This window comes from Hemitrygon akajei, chromosome 12, assembly GCF_048418815.1.
Source record: "Hemitrygon akajei chromosome 12, sHemAka1.3, whole genome shotgun sequence".
In the NCBI taxonomy this organism is placed as follows: Eukaryota; Metazoa; Chordata; class Chondrichthyes; order Myliobatiformes; family Dasyatidae; genus Hemitrygon; species Hemitrygon akajei.
Window position 1 is genome coordinate 78,308,479 of NC_133135.1, and position 19,497 is coordinate 78,327,975.

The 19,497-nt window shown below is 42.0% G+C and overlaps 1 protein-coding gene across 1 annotated transcript in view; it reads left to right on the forward strand.

The window, feature by feature from the left end:
- Window positions 1–11,627, forward strand: part of LOC140737242 (flavin-containing monooxygenase 5-like) — a 65,891-nt gene extending 54,264 nt beyond the window's left edge. Inside the window, exons 6-9 of the mRNA XM_073063557.1 lie at window positions 363–550; window positions 5,097–5,449; window positions 6,342–6,414; window positions 9,606–11,627. Coding sequence (XP_072919658.1) covers window positions 363–550; window positions 5,097–5,449; window positions 6,342–6,414; window positions 9,606–9,954 — 963 coding nt within the window. The 3' untranslated portion in view covers window positions 9,955–11,627. The remainder of the gene's footprint in view (window positions 1–362; window positions 551–5,096; window positions 5,450–6,341; window positions 6,415–9,605) is intronic.
- The last annotated feature ends 7,870 nt before the right edge of the window (window positions 11,628–19,497 follow it).

Sequence of the window (19,497 nt, forward strand, 5' to 3'; positions counted from 1 at the left end):
TCGGCCTGAAAAGTTGACTGTTTATTCATTTCCACTGATGCTGCCTGATCTGCTGAGTTCCTCCAGCATTGTGTGTGTGTTGCTCTGGATTTCCAGCATCTATATGATCTCCTGTGTTTACACGGTAATGTTTCCTTTGGCACTTTAAGGACTGTGTTGTTTTAGCTGAACAAGCCGCTATAAATTAGAAGTGAAAAATCCTATTGCAATTGCTCTCCTTACCCCTCATCATTCAGATTTAGAAATGCATAACTGTTGCCCTTGAGAGAAAATTAAATGCAATTTCGATCGTGTCTTTAGGTGTTTGTCCCAGCAGCAAATATTAAAACTGACCATCCTTGACTTCTTCAAATGTCTTGCAGGTGTTCCTGAGTACAAGAAGGGGTGCCTGGGTAATTAATCGTGTGGCTGAAAGCGGATATCCTGCAGACTTGATCTTTACCCGTCGCGTTAATGGCCTATTAATTTCATTTCTACCTGAGCTGCTAATTCGACGATCCATAAGCAGTCCATTTGATCATGGAAATTATGGTTTGCAACCTAGCCACAGGTCTGTAATATAGAAACAAAGTAACATAGAAAATAGGTGCAGGAGTAGGCCATTCGGCCCTTTGAGCCTGCACCGCCATTCAGTATGATCATGGCTGATCATCCAACTCAGAACCCTGTACCTGCCTTTTCTCCATACCCCCAATCCCCTTAGCCACAAGGGTCATATCTAACTCCCTTTTAAATATAGCCAATGAACTGGCCTCAACTGTTTTCTGTGGCAGAGAATTCCACAGATTCACCACTCTCTGTGTGAAGAAGTTTCTCCTCATCTTGGTCCTAAAAGGCTTCCCCTTTATCCTTAAACTGTGACCCCTTCTTCTGGACTTCCCCAACATCGGGAACAATCTTCCTGCATCTAGCCTGTCCAATCCCTTTAGAATTTTATACGTTTCAATAAGATCCCCCCTCAATCTTCTAAATTCCAGCGAGTATAAGCCCAGTTGATCCAGTCTTTCTTCATATGGAAGTCCTGCCATCCCAGGAATCAATCTGGTGAACCTCCTTTGTACTCCCTCTATGGCAAGAATGTCTTTCCTCAGATTAGGGAACCAAAGCTGCACATAATACTCCAGGTGCGGTCTCACCAAGGCCTTGTACATACCATTCGCCTTTTTCACTGCCTGCTGTACCTGCATGCCCACTTTCAATGACTGGTGTACAATGACACCCAGGTCTCGTTGCACCTCCCCTTTTCCTAATCGGCCACCATTCAGATAATAATCTGTTTTCCTTTTCATGCCACCAAAGTGGATAACCTCACATTTATCCACATTAAATTGCATCTGCCATGAATTTGCCCACTCACCTAACCTATCCAAGTCACCCTGCATCCTCTTAGCATCCTCCTCACAGCTAAAACTGCCACCCAGCTTCGTGTCATCCGTAAACTTGGAAATACTGCATTTAATTCCCTCGTCTAAATCATTAATATATATTGTAAACAACTGGGGTCCCAGCACTGAGTCACTAGTCACTCGACACGAGTCACCAGTCAATAGTCACTGCTTGCCATTCTGAAAAGGTCCCGTTTATTCCCACTCTTTGTTTCCTGTCTTCCAACCAATTCTCTATCCACATCAATACCATATGCTTTAAGTTTGCACACTAATCTCCTGTGTTGGACTTTGTCAAAAGCCTTTTGAAAATCTAAATATACCACATCCACTGGCTCTCCCCTATCCACTCTACTAGTTACATCCTCAAAAAATTCTATAAGATTCATCAGACATGATTTTCCTTTCACAAATCCATGCTGACTTTGTCCGATGATTTCACCTCTTTCCAAATGTGCTGTTATCACATCTTTGATAACCGATTCTACCATTTTCCCCACCACCGATGTCAGGCTAACTGGTCTATAATTCCCCGGTTTCTCTCTCCCTTTTTTAAAAAGTGGGGTTACATTAGCCACCCTCCAATCCTCAGGAACTAATCCAGAATCTAAGGAGTTTTGAAAAATTATCACTAATGCATCCACTATTTCTTGGGCTACTTCCTTAAGCACTCTGGGATGCAGACCATCTGGCCCTGGGGATTTATCTGCCTTTAATCCCTTCAATTTACCTAACACCGCTTCCCTACTAACATGTATTTCCCTCAGTTCCTCCATCTCACTAGACCTTCAGTCCCCTACTATTTCCGGAAGATTAGTTACGTCCTCCGTAGTGAAGACAGAACCAAAGTAATTATTCAGTTGATCTCCCATGTCCTTGTTCCCCATGATCAATTTACCTGTTTCTGACTGTAAGGGACCTACATTTGTCTTAACCAATCTTTTTCTTTTTACATATCTATAAAAGCTTTTACAGTCAGTTTTTATGTTCCCTGCCAGCTTTCTCTCATAATGTTATTTCCCTTTCCTAACTAAGCCCTTTGTCCTCCTCTGCTGGACTCTGAATTTTTTCAATTCCTCAGCTGTGCTGCTTTTTCTGGCTAATTTGTATGTTTCTTCTTTGGACTTGATACTATCCCTAATTTCCCTTGTCAGCCATGGGTGCACTACCTTCCCTGGTTTATTCTTTTGCCAAACTGGGATGAACAATTGTTGTAGTTCATCCATGCGATCTTTAAATGCTTGCCATTGCATATCCACTGTCAACCCTTTAAGTATCATTTGCCAGTCTATCTTAGCTAATTCACGTCTCATACCTTCAAAGTTACCCTTCTTTAAGTTCAGAACCTTTGTTTCTGAATTAACTATGTCACTCTCCATCTTAATGAAGAATTCCACCATATTATGGTCACTCTTACCCAAGGGGCCTCACACGACAAGATTCCTAACTAACCCTTCCTCATTGCTCAATACCCAATCTAGAATGGCTGCTCTGTAGTTGGTTCCTCAACATGTTGGTTCAGAAAACCATCCCGCATACATTCCAAGAAATCCCCTTCCTCAGCACCCTTACCAATTTGGTTCACCCAAACTATATGTAGATTGAAGTCACCCATTATAACTGCATGTAATACCAGCATCCTGTCTGGAATGCAAATTGATCTTAGTCTTCTTTTAATTTGCTCTTTGAAACTTTGCTTTCTTTTGGCCACGTGTCCCATTTGAACGTGCCTAGATCTCACATTTTATATGTGAAGCCTTTGGGAATGATTTAGTATTTAACAAATGCTAGAGAATTGAAAATAAAATAGACAATGTAGGATGTACTCAAAGTATCAGCCAGACTTTGTGAAGGGAGAGAAACAACAGTTTTTCAAGTCAGCTCTATATACTTTTCTAGCCAACTGTCAGTCAATCTTTTCCTTAATTTTGTAGATATTTTAACCCTTGTACTCTGGGTGAAGATGTGTCTCCTAACTTTTCTCCTTAATGATTTCATGTTTATTTTAAGTTGTGTTCCCTTGAACTGGTTATCTCCAGCAGAAGAAATTCCCATGAACTGATGACTAGTCATTGACCTGAAAGGTTAACTCTATTTTTAACAATGAGTTGACAGAATCCTAAACACATTTATCTGTGACGCAGCTCATTCTGACATTTGCCTTCTTCATTAGTTATTACTCTACACCAGAGGTGTCGAACTCAATTGCACATGGGGCCAAAACTCAAAGCACACTTTAGGTCGTGGGCCGAACAGGATAAACATTTATTGAACACACTAAAACTAAACATTTTTTGAACATAAATATGAATAAAAACAGACAGGAATATTATTCCAGAAAAAATAAACTAAAACTTTAAATAACTTAAATATTTTGCTCTCTATAAAAATATCTCCTGTCAGTATTATACAAGTTAGAAATATGAGCATGCTGCAAAAAAACCCTGAAAATATAAATAAAATTTGTGCTTTTCAGCAAAAGTTAAAACAACAACAAATCAAAACACTCAGTTTTCTTTGCTCTTATGCCGTTTTGTCAGAGCTGGATGCTTGGCATCTTTTCTTGGCAATAAGTTCGTTTAGGTTTGGTGTAAGGTTCTGTGTTGTGGAGATTCTCAGGATGGACTGCAGGTGTTCATCAGTGAGACAACTCCTGTGTGATGTTTTGTTAATCTTCATCACTGAGAAAAGCTTCTCACACAGATATGTGCTACCAAACATGCACAAGGTTTGAGCCGCATGTAGACGGAGCTGAGGCATTGCTTCAGGAATGGAGCAAATAAACTGTACAGGCCCTACAGTGTCGTACTTTGCCTTTAGTGTCCCATTACACTGCAGCTCTATCAGCTCCATCTGAATCTGTACAGGTGCAGTTTCCACGTCGACGGCAAATGGGTTGCGAAGCAGCTCGAAATTAATTTTTTGTGCTTCGAAGTCACCAAAGCGCCGTGCGAACTCAGTGCAAAGAATAGCATTGTATACAGCAACAGACGCTTGACGCGGGAATGTTCCCGGGTAGCCTATCGGCAGCTGTTGCGCTGCATTTTGGGATCTGTAGTTTGTGTGTTATCAGCGCTTCATATCGCCGGGTCATTAATAATTAAAATAATAGATCTATCTAAAATGATCTCGCGGGCCGGATATAATTGTACGCCGGGCCGGATATGGCCTGCGGGCCTTGTGTTTGACACCTATGCTCTACACCATTCATTAGGGCAACTTTGTTCCATGCTGGGAAGACTGACCCTGATCCTGAATTGTCTTCAAGAACCAAGGATCAATGGAACATTGAGTGATGACCAATCCAATCAATACTCTGACATATACTTATTTTCTATGCCATAGGCACCCAGGCCACTTTTTCCTCTTCCCCATATAAATCACTGCTGTGCATTTAAGTGTCATATTTCATTTTGATTCTGATCAGCTAGTTAAACAGAATCTCAACTCATTTCTTTATTGGTCAAACACTCATGTGACTTTATGTACATAGTTACCAATGTAAATGTTTTTATTCAGTTAGGGCTATCTTTTACCAGATAAATGCCGCAGTTGAGTTTTGCACTCATTGCCGAAATAATTATTCTCTATTGCTTTATGAAAGTGCTTTGTAAGAGTGTACAATCTAATTATTTCATCAATCAACTGAATTAATTCTTAAATATTAATGCTCTCAAACTGATGGAGATGGGATTTTATCTTTCTTTTCAGTTTTTTCAGCCAACATCCAACAATTAATGACGATTTGCCAAATCGCATTTTATCTGGACGTGTTCTTGTGAAACCTAACGTGAAGCAGTTAACTGAATCAGCAGCCATCTTTGAAGATGACACCATGGAAGATATTGATACTATTATTTTTGCAACAGGATACAGTTTTGCTTTCCCATTTCTGAATGAGTCTGTCATCAAAGTTACCAGAAACCATGCCCTTCTTTATAAGAATGTCTTTCCACCTCAGCTGGAGCAGCCGACTCTAGCCATCATTGGCCTTGTCCAGCCATTGGGAGCCATTATGCCAGTATCTGAAATGCAGGCTCGTTGGGCCACAAGGGTTTTTAAAGGTATGCAGGCAGTGCAGACCTTTCTGAAAAAAGTGATAACCTGCACTGTGTGAATTTTCCATTGATAACGTAGCTTGGTTGTTGACATGATATAATTTTGGGGATTTCTTATTGATAATCTGCCGCTCCTCAGATGGCCTCTTAAATTATTAGATGTGGTTGCTATGAGAACTATGAAACTATCATCTTAAAAGATTATTTATCAGCTCTCTGGGAGAAATTATTTCTCCCTTTGTTTGGGGAGATTGCATGTGAAAAAAGTGTTACATTGTTGAGAAGGCAAGGAAAAATGAAGTAAACAAAGAGAATAAATATTAATACAGTAACTACCAGGGATTTAATCAAGGATTCTGGTCTAAACCGTTCACCACCTTGGCCATGACAATACCTAGTTGACTTTTATATGATTTACTTCAAGTAATTTAAATATGTTCAATTATTATTAAATTTGTGATTTCTGTTTTTTCTTTGCTCAAAATTATTGATTATTTTGTAATATTTTAATAATTCATGGGTGGTTAAATACATTCACAGACACCCAAGGTGAAATTGGAATTGGTTTATTATTGTCAGTTGTACGAAGGTACAGAGGAATGGCCATCTTACATACTGTTTGCACGGACCAGATCATTGCACAGTGCTTTGAGCTTGTACAAGGCAGTTCAGTGATGATGGTCCTGTAGCCTTGTGGTGGCTGCAAGAGAACGGGAGTGACAAGAGGTGCAGTAGGACCTCATTGGCTGCCAAAGCCATTCTGTCAGCAGCTAGCCACTTGTGGAACTCAAGACTACTCTGTATATTTAGGGCAACAAATCCCTAATAAATTTAGCTCTGTACCATATTTAAGTCATTCACTGAAGTAAACCCCATTCTCTTAATCTGTTTCTTTTAGGGTTGGTGAAACTACCTTCTGTTAACAACATGACGGCAGACATTTTCGAGAAGAAGGAAAATATGGCCAAAAGGTATTACACAACAAAGAGTTATACACAATTGACTGCAGAGAAATGGGCTATGGTCGGCCCTCCTTGTCTGCAGGTTCTGCATCTGTGGATTTAACCAACCGCGGAGCGGGAAAACCCAGAAGTTCTCTCTCCAGCACTCATTGTTTGAGCATGTACAGACTATTTTTTTTGTCATTTTCCCTAAACAATACAGTATAACAACTATTTACATACATTTACATTGTATTAAGTATTATAAGTAATCTAGAGATGATTTAAAAGTACAGGCAGTCCCCGGGTTATGAACGAGTTCTGTTCCTGAGACCATCTTTAAGTCGGATTTGAAGTCGGGACAGGTACATCCGGTATTATGTAGCCTCAGTCAGTAAAACGTTTGTTTGTCTTAGTGTATAGTATATATTTTACCTTTCTATGCATATAAAACTCTTAAGAAACATATGTATTTCAATAATTAAACCACTGTGTTGCTTAGTAATAATTGTAGCTTTCATCGGGGCAGGGCCTTTCAAATGCTCCATTAAAATTGTTCCAATCATTGACCAACTGTAGTCTAACGCTTTTCCAATGACTGATGCCGTTTCACCTCTTTCCGATCGCTCTATTACTTCCACTTTATTTTCAATCGTGATCGTGATTATTTTCATGAATGGAAACCCTGCAGATTCAGAGCTCTGCCGCTGGGTCCTAAAGACCACTGCACTAATACAGGTTAAATAAAGTCCTGTGTTCCGCTGGGTCCTAAAGGCCACCGCATTCAGACAGGTTAAATAAGGGACTTCAGCATCTGCATTTTTTGATATCTGTGGGGGGTCCCGGAACCAATCCCCCGTGGATGAGGAGGGCCAACTGTATTTCATTTAGCAGAAATACCAGTGGCATATATTTTTCATCCATAGGGTGGTCAGTATATTGGATTGAACTGCCAAAGGAAGTGGTTAAGGCAGGTACATTGACAACATTCAAGAGGCTTTAGAACAGGTACATGGATAAGAATGGTTTAGAGAAATACGGGATAAATGCAGGCAAATGGGACACACTCAGATAATCATGTTAGTCAGCATGAACCAGTTGGGCTGAAGGGCCTCGCTCTGAGACAATATAGCTTTACAACCCTTTTATAATATTCTTCATTTTCATTGAATCATTGAATAGTTACAGAAAAGGGCCATTTGGCCTACTGTGTCCATGCTAGTTCTCTATCAGAGCTACTCTTTATTCTAATTGGAACAGCTTCCCACTATCCACTCTGTCTCAAACCCTTGTCATTTTATGATCTTTTATTATATTTTTATGCATCTTACCCCTTCTCATCTCCTCACCTGCCTGTCACTTTCCTCCCTTTCTCTCATGGTTCACTCTCCTCTCCTACCAGATTCCTCCTCCTTTAGTTCTTTATCTTTTCTACCTATCATCTCCTAACTTCTCACTTCAACCCACCTACCTCCCTCCTTACCTGGCTTCACCTATCTCCTTCCAGTTGTACTCCTTCACTTCCCCCGACCTACTTATTCTGTCTTCTTATCCCTCCCTATCCAATTCGGATTAAGGTTCTTGGCTCTAAACATCAACTCTTTATTCCTCTCCATGGATGCAGCCTGACCTGCTGAATTCTTCCAGTATTATTTTTTCACAAATTAATTTTTCTGAATTTCCAGCATCTGCAAAATCTCTTGTTTATGATCACTATTCACTGGCATTTCACACTAATGGCCATTATTGTTTCATCTGCAAATTTAACTCTCATTGCTTGTACCCACGAGTCTAGTTAATAATATACTTAGAGCCAGCGGTAAACTGTACAAATTCCAAATGCCAGTATTCTCCTTCCTCAGATCTCATAAACAAGCTTTTACTACAGCCATTTGGTTAGAGTCAATATTACAACTTTCTTTGTGTCTCTTCAAGTGGTACTTTTTGATTGTTGACTCTGAACCTAAGGCTTTTTTTCCCCAACACCTTCTTTAAACCAACTAAACTCCTTAATTTTCATTTATTTTAATTAAGTTTTCCTTCGTCTTAACCTTCTAGCCCACCTGAATTCCCTACTAAAACCACAGTGTTCGGGATATAATAGACACTGCATTCAATCCCATTGTTTTGGACAAATCCAAAATAATAATAATAAGTACCTATTAATCTCAGATGGGAAATTATTTCATTACAGCAGCAACATTTGGAAACACCCTTAGAAGTGTGCAGAGTTAACTGATAATAAAGTACAGAATGAATTAATTTAGAAGGATTTAAATGAGGACGAGACCTATATAGATTCTCAAGTGCTCCGTCTGCATTTAATAGTAATTTTTTTAAAAATGAGACGGCAAATTTATTGTAAAAAAGCTATGGAAGAGAGACTATTTATATCAGATAAATAGTGAATATACAGTTTTAAAATGGTAATTAACTTGTACTTCAGGGCCTGGCCTATTTATTACCCACCTGTTCCAACTCTTTTTGTGTATTTTGTTATATTACAGATGAGATCTCAATGTAAATCAATACTCCATGTGTGACCTATGGGACTAGCACTGTTTATATAATCCAAAATGTTCTCCATGGGAGTTCATATAATAATGTGAGTTGGCTGCTGGTAGTGAGTGATTAATTTGTTGGGCCTGTTGATGAATGCATTGTTTAGTGTGCGAGCTTCGCCACTCAGCAAATGCAATAGTGAGTGTCATCCTGAGGCACTCGACAAAGTTAATTCCTCATTTGCTCATGCAGCAAGGGTGCTTTTTGCATTGACTACTGACGAGAGTTGATCTTGTAAATTCAAGGCCAAGTCAGTTTTGATTTGTAAAATAGAAAGTACTTGAAATACTCAGAAGGCTAAGCAAAATCTAGAGATTCCTAGAGTAATACAGCTCACAAACATGCACTTTAGCCCAATTGGTCCATACTGATCACACCACCCCTCCATGTACATATCTAAATGTTTCCCAAGTGTTGCAATTGAACCCGTTATAGAAGGAAACTTCTCGCTCATCAAGTTGGGGAAGTTTCATACAAAACAAAGAAGTTCTGATGAAAGGATGCTAACAGGAATGCAGTTACTCTCCACAGTTGCTGTTAAACTGTTGATGATTTTCACTATTTTTCTATTATTGGATTATAGACAGCTAGATTGTATTGCCTTTGGTTTATGCTGCAAGTCTTTTTAAATTCCCTTCTGTTTCTCTTTCCATGCAAAGATACGTCAGCTCCCAAAGGCACACCATTCAAGTTGATTTCATACCCTACATGGATGAGATAGCTGAGCTGATCGGTGTAAAACCCAACATCAGGCACCTCCTCCTCACTGATCCACAGCTGGCATTTCAAGTTTTCCTTGGCCCCTGCACACCTTTCCAGTTTCGATTGATGGGACCTGGAAAATGGCCAAAAGCCCGGGAAACCATCTTGACACAGTGGCACCGCACCATCAAGCCCACTAAAACACGCGTGGTTCGTAGTAGTCAGCAAAATGCCTCTTGGCCAATCCTGCTGAAATTCTTGCCTGTACTGGTGGTGCTCTGTGCTGTTTATCTAATTCTCTATTAGTCAGAAGTCCAACGAGGAGTTCAGCTCGGCTTCTGTTGCCAAGCCAAATAACAATGGAGATTGTTTCGCATCCAATCATTTCAAACGAACTGTAACTAATTATGTTATTGACTACACTTTGAAAGAGCTCAAGTGCCTTGAATGAAACACACCTAGCGTATTATTCACATTTTAACTGTTCAGCCAACTCTAATCTTGTATTCTAATATTTAACATTCATTGAATAAATCCCTTCAGAGATAGCCAGTTGTCTGAGGTGTTACGAGTGACTGAGGGATCTGCAATCCATTTGGAGTTTGAAATTTGGAAATAAACGAGGTGAACAAGCATGTTGTGATCTGAATATGCCAGAAGTATTTGCACACTTTTTCACAGAAGTTGTTCTTTATCCCAGAAGTGGAAGTTTGGCTGTGTTGGTCATACTCGACAACTGTTAAATTTCAGATCCCAGACCAAGGATGGAGCATGGTCCATGGGTTCATTTCACATCCTGACCAACATTTCTCCATCAACTAATGCCCAATTAGGCAGTTTTATCCCAGACCTTTCTCTTGTAATCTGGGATTTTACTGACATATATGGATCCCACTGAAAAGTACAGAACTTAATTGTATATTTTACTGAAAAATGGTGTAATAGTGTGCTATATGTATTTCTGTGAATTGTTAAACTAATTCTAAATGATGTTCACCTAATAATATTTATTTTTACAAATATTTTTAAAACTCTAACTTGATTTTTCAAAAATTAGACTAAATTGATAGTTGAAGCATATGCAGTCTACAATTGAGCTATAACCATAGTAATTAGTACATAAACATTGCTAGCTTTCTATTCTCATACTTGACTCTGGGAAAAGTATTTACAAACTTGTTCACTGAGGTTGTACTTCATCCCGGTAGCAGGAGTTATCAGATTGTATCACAAACTCTCAGCTTGGTTGAGTTTGCTGCACTCGCCATACTGAAGAATTCTTTCAGGGAGTGATTCAAGACGTAACTGTTGACCCAGTAAGGTCCACAGAGGAAGACGAATTTAGTAAACAAGGATTGTGATAGGGAGATATTAATAATTTGAAAATACACAAAGAATTGGAACATAACAATAACTTGTAAATGTACTTGTTATAAGCACTAAGATATAGTCTATAGTTTTTTAAGACCATAATATAAGTGAGATCAAATCTTTTGCACTTCTTGTTCTGATATGTTTATTTTTGTTTCCAAATATGATCCTTTGCAAATTATATCAATTTTTAGTATAAATCATTTAATATTATTAATTTGAGTATTCTTAACAACTTCTTCTTGCCAAATTGTTTGATTGCAGGAAATTCTCTTTCACTTACGTGCTCTGGATTATAAGGATTAAATGAGTTCTTTTTTGCTGAGTCTTCTTGAAATAAACTGATACCAAAACAATATAGTGCCAATGTGATGAATATTCTCTTCCCAGTACTCAAGAGGCTTATTGCTAAACTCTGCTTTCTTGCACAGCTTTCTTTCTCTGCTTCAGACAATTTGTTCATCTGTAATTTGTTGGTGTTCTTCTAGTTTGACAGAATTGTTCCTGTGTTTGAAAATCCTTTGTAATTTGTAAACCTCTAATAAATTAAAAATCCTCTATGAATGTGGGTTAAGAATGATATTTAAATATGTAACATTAAAAATAAAATAACTGTTTAAACTACGCTGTTACCGAGAATATTCTTGTTTTTGGTAGGCAGGGGCCACCCACTACTCCAGCAGTGGGTATTGGCAGCTAAATTCTCACTGCAGAGGTTAGACAGGGAAGTAGTTGGTCCTTGAAGAATAGGTGGATACAGTATTACCTCCCTATAGTGAGGATTACCCCTTTATCTTTATTGGCTAGGGCTTAAAATTTTCATTTGAATTGAGAGCTTTGTGCACAAGGATCCCAAAACCATCACACCTACAGATGTTACACTACATCAAAGGTGCTATCTAAATGCAGAAAAAAATCTTACAAAATTGGCCCAACCCTCCCCATTTTTCCTGTGTAGGAGTTGCAATTTTACAAGTCACGCTCATGACTGTGATTATGAGAATGAAGGTTAAGGTGTATCTCATTGTTCAGGGAAGCTGGCTAGGTGCCATTGATATTATCTAAAATAAGACTCCTCATGTCTAGCCCATATATTTACACATTTTGCATGCTGAAAGAGCTGTCCAAATTATCACACTCCATAGTCATTTTACTGACTGTGATCTACAGTATTCCTTTCAAACCAAGTCTTTCTAGTAAGTTGCTAATGAATATGCTTTTCCTACACCTTCGAGGCTTCATACTATTCTCATAGTTCTTTTTGAGAAATTACAGGCAGGTACAGTGGTGAAGACCATGTGGTGTTAGACCTCCTTGACATCTGTCCCATTCTGTTCTAAGTTCTGTCAACAAAACTGGTGAAAACAGTGCATACTCTGGCCATCCCAGATGCCAAGGGCCACCTGTTAATGGCTGGGAAGATGTAGGGGTGAGAAATAGGCTTAGTAGGCAGTCAAAGTTGCACACACAGAATCCAGAAAGTTGCCTGCTGAGCTGGAATCCACCAGAGCCTCCTGAGTGCGTAGAATCATCGGAGTGTGGAGGAAGACAGATAGAGTGAGCTGGAACTAGGGGACAGGGGTATCTTACCAGATAGCAGGTCCTTGTCTCTACCTGGTGGTGCCATTTCCCAGATGTAGTGAGCATTTGATGCATTTTTCCACAGTAAACACACAAGTTGTTTCTTTGCTGGTGCTCACACTCTTGGGGTTAAGGGAACTCTTTCTAATTAGATGGGTTCTGGGGGCATTGCTGATGAGGGTCCTGCAGCTTGACTTTGTTCAGGGAATGGAATTGCAGATCTGGCTGGTGATCTGGAGGGTCATTCCTTAAGACACTTGTCAATATGGAGGGCCGGAGTGATGAGGCATTAGAGGTCGGAGAGCATCTCCCGGGTAGACAGCTCATCTTTCAAGTGCTCCAAGAGTCCGTGATAGTAATGAGCCACAGCATGTCTGTTTTCTAGCTGCACTTGTCGTGGTTTCTCGTGCCCCACAAACGACCAGGAGACGCAGAAGATTCTTCAAGAAGTATTAAACTTTAATTTGCAAATCAAAGCTGAGACAGTCATTGAGCTAGTCGCTGATTGCCCACCGATCCTTGTACATAGCATTTTTTATAGCAATCTCCTGGTTTAATTGCATTAGCATATCCAATCGGTCTATAGTTGCGTATCACAAGTACATCCGCCACTATTGTTTCTACCCATTGACTTAATCATGTTCTAATCTACATCTCTTAGCTACCTCTCATTAACACACCATTGTCTTCTACATTCTTAAGATTTCATTCTCCTACTAAATTGGGTACATGCATAGCAAATAGCAAGTTTCAAAGCTGACTACATAGTTTTGGTTACACAGCAAACAATTTCAACTTTTATACTCCAATACACTCTGCCATGAAGATCCTGAATTCCACAGTGTAATCCAATGCAGAGTTTGAGCCTCAATGCAGGCAAAGTATCTGATCCACTTCCCAACTGGTTGAAAACGTGGTGCATCTGAGCAGTGAATTCCTCATTGATCAATGCTTTCCTGCACCTTCTAGATCATGTTCTCACATTGATGAACAACTTCCTTCGGGCAAGCAAACTCTGCTGGGCCAATTATTGGCTCATTCAGCCTCTCAGGGAATGTAGAGAAGGCTTGACCCAAAAGCAGAGCAGCAGAGATGATTTAGCAGTAAGTGATAACTTTAATAATAAACTCCAAAGTATCAATAATGTGGGGCCACAAAACGAGAGAGAGCAGATACTGAACATGACTGGACAACAAGGTACCTGAAGGTCAGGTGCAATTAATTGAGGCTGGCTGGTTCAATGGGTGAACAAGGACTGTGGTTGAGAGTTGGGTTTAAATAGGCTGCAGGTGATGAGATGGAAACGAATGGCCGTTGACTCATTAGTTGGGTGGAGACTGGGAGGTGCCTGCCTGTGCAGGCCTGACATCATAAAGGCTCAGTAGTGCATCCTTGCTTTTATATTCAAGTTCTCTTGAAATAAATGCTAGCATTGCATTTGCCTTCCTTACCACCAACTCAACCTGCAAGTTAACTTGCAAGAATATGCACAAGGACTCCCAAGTCCTTTGCACTTCTGATTTCCGAATTTGTTCCCTGTTTGGAACATCATCCACACCTTTACTCCTTCTACCGATGTGGATGACCATACACTTCCTGACACTGTATTCCATCTGCCACCTCTTTGTCCATTCTCCTAATATGTTCAAGTCTTTTTCAAAGTACCTGCTACCTCAACATTGCTTGCCCCTCTGCCTATATTTGTATCATTCACAAACTTGACCAAAAAGCGTCAATTCTATCATCCAGATCATTAACATATAAAGTGAAATTTAACGGACCCAACACCAACCATTGTGGAACAGCTCTAGACACCAACAACCAATCATAAAAGGCCCAGTTTATTCTCACTCTTTGCCTCCTACCAGTCAGGCAATGCTAGTATCTTTCCCGGGCTCTCATATAGCAGCTTCGTGTGTGGCACTTTGTTAAAGGCCTTCTGAAAATCTAAGCAAATAACTTCCACTAATTCTCCTTTGTCTATCCTGCCTGTTATTTCCTCAAAGAACTGCAACAAATTTGTCAGGCCTTCCCCTTAAGGAAACCATGTTGACTTGGGCCTATTTTATCAGAAGCCTTGAAGTACCCTGAAACCTCATCATTAGTATTGGACTCTAACATCTGGCCTATAAATTCCTGTCTTTTGCTTCCATCCTTTCTTAAAGAGTGGAAAGACATTTGCAAATTTTCAGTCCTATGGAACCATTCCAGAATCTAGTGATTCGTGAAAGCTCACTAATAATGCCTGCACAATCACTTCAGCTACCTCTTTCAGATCCCTGGGGTTTAGTCCATCTGGTCCAAGTGAGTTATCTATCTTCAGACCTTTCAGCATTCCAAGCACGTTCTCCTTAGTAAGAGCAACTACACTCACTTCTGCTCCCGAATACTCTCGAAGTTCTAACGTGCTGGTGGTGTCTGCCACAGTGAAGACTAATGCTAAATGCCTATACAGTTCATCCATCCTTTCCTTGTACCCTATTACTACCTTTCCAATTTCATTTGTCAACAGTTCAATGTCCAGTCGTGCCTCTCTTACTCTTTACATATATGAAAATCCTTTTGGAATCCTCTTTTATATGATTGGCTAGCTTACCTTCATATTTCATGTTGCCACTCGTGTTTAATCTCACTTGAAGAAGCTAGCCTTTGACATTGCACCTGTTCTTTAATTCTGATAGATTTAAGTGGTGCTGAGGTTTTCGTCTCTGAAACAGGGCAGATGCACAACCTTCTGAGGTGTGTATGCTATTATGACTAACATTTCACAAATATGGAATGGTTAAGGTGTTTGTGTAAAAGAAATGGTTAAGGTGCATTTCCTACTCTACTAATCAATTACTGTTGATCTCCACTTTGAGGCTGCACGGGTGAAAAAAGAGGAGCTGTATGAATAGAAGAGGTGGGAAGGAATACACTGAGACTGGTTGAAACAATGTCGAAGGGGGCTAGTGTACAGCAGAAATGTTGGCATTTTTGAACTGTTTCTGAATTATACATTTTATGTTAAAAGGCCTTATAAATAGAGTATAAAACAACTTTATGAATAGTTGGACAGGTTTGCTTTTGAACTATATAAAATAATTGTGACATTTTTATTTATTTGATGACCATGTCAATCAGTTAAATTGAAATACAAAATTCAAATAATGTCCTAGTATTGGAAAATGTTATTAAGTAAAGGTGCTGGGGAGGTTCTTGATTGTCTTTGATTTTAAGGTTTAATGTAAGTTATTATTGGCAAAATTTATTCTGAAGAGTAAAAGTAGAAATAAAACATAGGGAACAATTGGGATTTAGATTTTATCCAATAAAATTTGATTTACAAATCTGGAAGGACTTGACTTCATGTCTATTTATTTCACAAAGTAGGCCATTCAGTCCTTTGAGCCAGTGCTGTCTCTAGGTTCTGATTCCAATCTCCCCACTTATCTTTAACCTATTCTCACTTGCATGCCCATCACTCTGCCTGTTCTCCATCTCCCTCTGGTGCTCCCCTCCCCCTTTCTTTCTCCCAAGGCCTCCCGTCCCATGATCCTTTCCCTTCTCCAGCTCTGTATCACTTTTGCCAATCACCGTTCCAGCTCTTAGCTTCATCCCACCCCCTCCGGTCTTCTCCTATCATTTCGGATTTCCCCCTCCCCCTCCTACTTTCAAACCTCTTACTATCTTTGATTTCAGTTAGTCCTGACGAAGGGTCTCGGCCCGAAACATCGACACTGCTTCTCCCTATAGATGCTGCCTGGCCTGCTGCATTCCACCAGCATTTTGTGTGTGTTGCTTGAATTTCCAGCATCTGCAGATTTCCTCATGTTTGCTTTTTAAATGTTGAAAGGCCTTAATAGAGTGGAAGTGGAGAGGATGTTTCTTTTTGTGGGGTCTCTAGAACCAAATGGCACAGCCTGAGAATAGAGGGACTTCCATTTAGAATGGAGATGAGGGATTTCTTTAGCCAGAGAGAGGTGAATCTGTGGAATTCAGTGCCACAAGCAGCTGTGCAGGCTAAATCATTGCATGTACTCAAGGTGAAGGCTTATAGGTTCTTGATTGGTGAGGGCATGAAAGATTACGGGGAGAAGGCAGAACAAAGGAGTTGAGGGAAATTGATCAGCCATGATGAAATGGCAGAGCAGACTCGATGGGCTGAATGGCCTAATTCTGCTCCTATGTCTGATGCACCATCAATAACTCTCGAAGACTGGAGGCATAAGATAGGCTTTTATTAGCTGCAAACATGACCAGGACATCTTGGAGACTGAGGGAGGAGCAGTGCCTCCAATTGCCTTTATACAGGGGTCTGTGGGAGGAGCCACAGGAGCAGTCAGCAGAGGGGCCTGTCCAGACAGGTATACACATAGTTTACCACATTCACCTCCCCCCCTTTGTTTTAAAAGAGAGTCCCCACGGGCGAAGTTTCTCACAAGTATATTTACAGGTTAAGTCTATCAGGTGGCCGAGTCTGTTGCTGTGATCTACGTAGCACCGGTGGCGATTGCACCGGAGACAGTGGTTGTGCTGACTCCGGCCTGACTTGAGGCGCCAGCCCGTTAGGCGTCAGTAATCCCTCATGCGTGTGCCTGGCGCCCGGTATGGGAGTGTCGTGAGGAGTCTGCGTAGGGCTTGGTGTGCGCGTGGGCCTCGGCTGAGAGGGGAGTGTGCACGGGGTCTCGTGGGTATATATATATATACATCGGTGGGTACGGGGTTCATAGTCACCGTGGAGTGTTCGGGGTAGGGGTCTGGTGCTCCTGCAGGCGCCAGGTCGCGGACGGAGACCGTGTCCTCCCACCCATCAGGTAAGACCACGTAGGCGTACTGGGGGTTCGCATGTAGTAGGTGAACCCTCTCGACCATCGGGGAGTATTTATTGCTCCTCACATGTTTCCGGAGCAGCACTGGCCCTGGGGACATCAGCCAGGCTGGTAGGGTGGTCCCAGTGGCAGACTTACTGGGAAAAGAAAAGAGTCGCTCATGAGGGGTGGCATTGGTGGACATGCATAACAGGGAGCGGATGGAGTGGAGTGCCTCGGGGAGGACCTCCTGCCAGCGAGAGACCGGCAGTCCCTTTGACCTAAGGGCTAAGAGTGTGGTCTTCCACACTGTGGCATTCTCCCTCTCCACCTGTCCATTCCCCCCGGGAATTATATCTCGTGGTCCTACTAGTAGCAATGCCCCTAGCCAGCAGGTACTGGCACAGCTCGTCACTCATAAAGGAGGACCCTCTATCACTGTGGATATAGCAGGGATATCCGAACAGAGTGAAGAGCTGGCGCAGGGCTTTTATGATGTACGTGGCAGTGGTATCGGGGCAGGGGATGGCAAAGGGGAACCACGAGTACTCGTCGATGACGTTGAGAAAGTAGACATTGCGGTCGGTGGAGGGAAGGAGGCCCTTAAAGTCGACACTCAGTTGCTCAAAGGGGCGGGTGGCCTTGATAAGTTGCGCCTTTTCAGGACGGTAGAAGTGCGGTTTGCACTCAGCGCAGACTTGACAGTCCCTGGTCATCGTCCTGATTTCCTCAAGGGAGTACGGCAGGTTCTGGGCTTTCACGAAATGGTAGAGTCGGGTGACCCCCAGGTGGCAAAGATCTGCTTAGAGGGCGTATAGCCGGTCGAGCTGCGCGCTGGCACATGCTCCCCGTGATAGGGCATCAGGGGGCTCATTGAGCCTTCCAGGCCGGTACAGGATGTCATAGTTGTAGGTGGGGAGTTCTATTCTCCACCGCAAAATTTTATCATTTTTGATTTTGCCCCGCTGTTGGTTGCTGAACATGAACTCAACTGAGCGCTGGTCGGTCAGCAAGGTGAACCTTTTGCCGGTGAGATAGAGCCTCCAGTGCCTAATAGCTCCCACTATGGCCTGGGCTTCTTTCTCCACCGTGGAGTGCCGAATTTCAGGGCCCTGAGGGGTATGAGAGAAGAATGCTACTGGCCTTCCTGCCTGATTGAGGGTAGCAGCCAATGCGAAATCAGAGGCATCACTCTCTACTTGGAAGGGAATGGTCTCGTCCACCGCATGCATCGTTGCTTTGGCAATGTCCCTTTAATGCGGCTGAAGGCCGCGCGGGCCTCGGCTGAGAGTGGAAATGCGGTGAACTTGACCGGGGGGTGGGCCTTGTCTGCGTAGTGAGGGACCCATTGGGCGTAATAGGAAAAGAAGCCCAGGCACTGTTTGAGGGCTCTGCGGGTGGTGGGGAGAGGGAATTCCAATAGGGGGCACATACGGTCGGGGTCAGGGCCAATGACCCCGTTCTCCACGACATATCCAAGGATAGCAAGTCAGGTGGTTCCAAACACACACTTGTCTCTATTATAGGTGAGGTTAAGAGCTTTGGTCGCTTGGAAAATTCATTGGAGGTTGGTGTCGTGATCCTGCCAATTGTGACGCAGATGGTGATGTTATCCAAATATGGGAATGTGGCCTTCAGTTAGCACTGGTCCACCATCCGGTCCATTTCCCTCTGGAAAACAGAGACACCATTCGTGACACCGAAGGGGATGCACAGGAAGTGATAGAGCCTGCCGCCCGCCTCGAAGGCGGTGTAGGGGCGGTCCTCCGGGCGGATGGGGAGCCGATGGTAAGCGGATTTCAGGTCTATGGTGGAGTACACCTTGTAGTGAGCTATCTGATTGACCATATCCGCGATGCGAGGTAGGTGGTATGCGTCAAGCTGCGTGAACCTATTGATGGTCTGGCTATAGTCCACGACCATCCTATTTTTCTGCGCGGTCCGAACAACGACCACCTGGGCCCTCCAAGGACTTGTGCTTAGCTCAATGATCCTCTCCCTGAGCAGCCGCTGCACCTCCGACTGAATGAAGGCCCTGTCCCCCGCGCTGTACCTCCTGCTTTTAGTTGCCACAGGTTTACAGTCGGGGGTCAGGTTGGCTAACAGC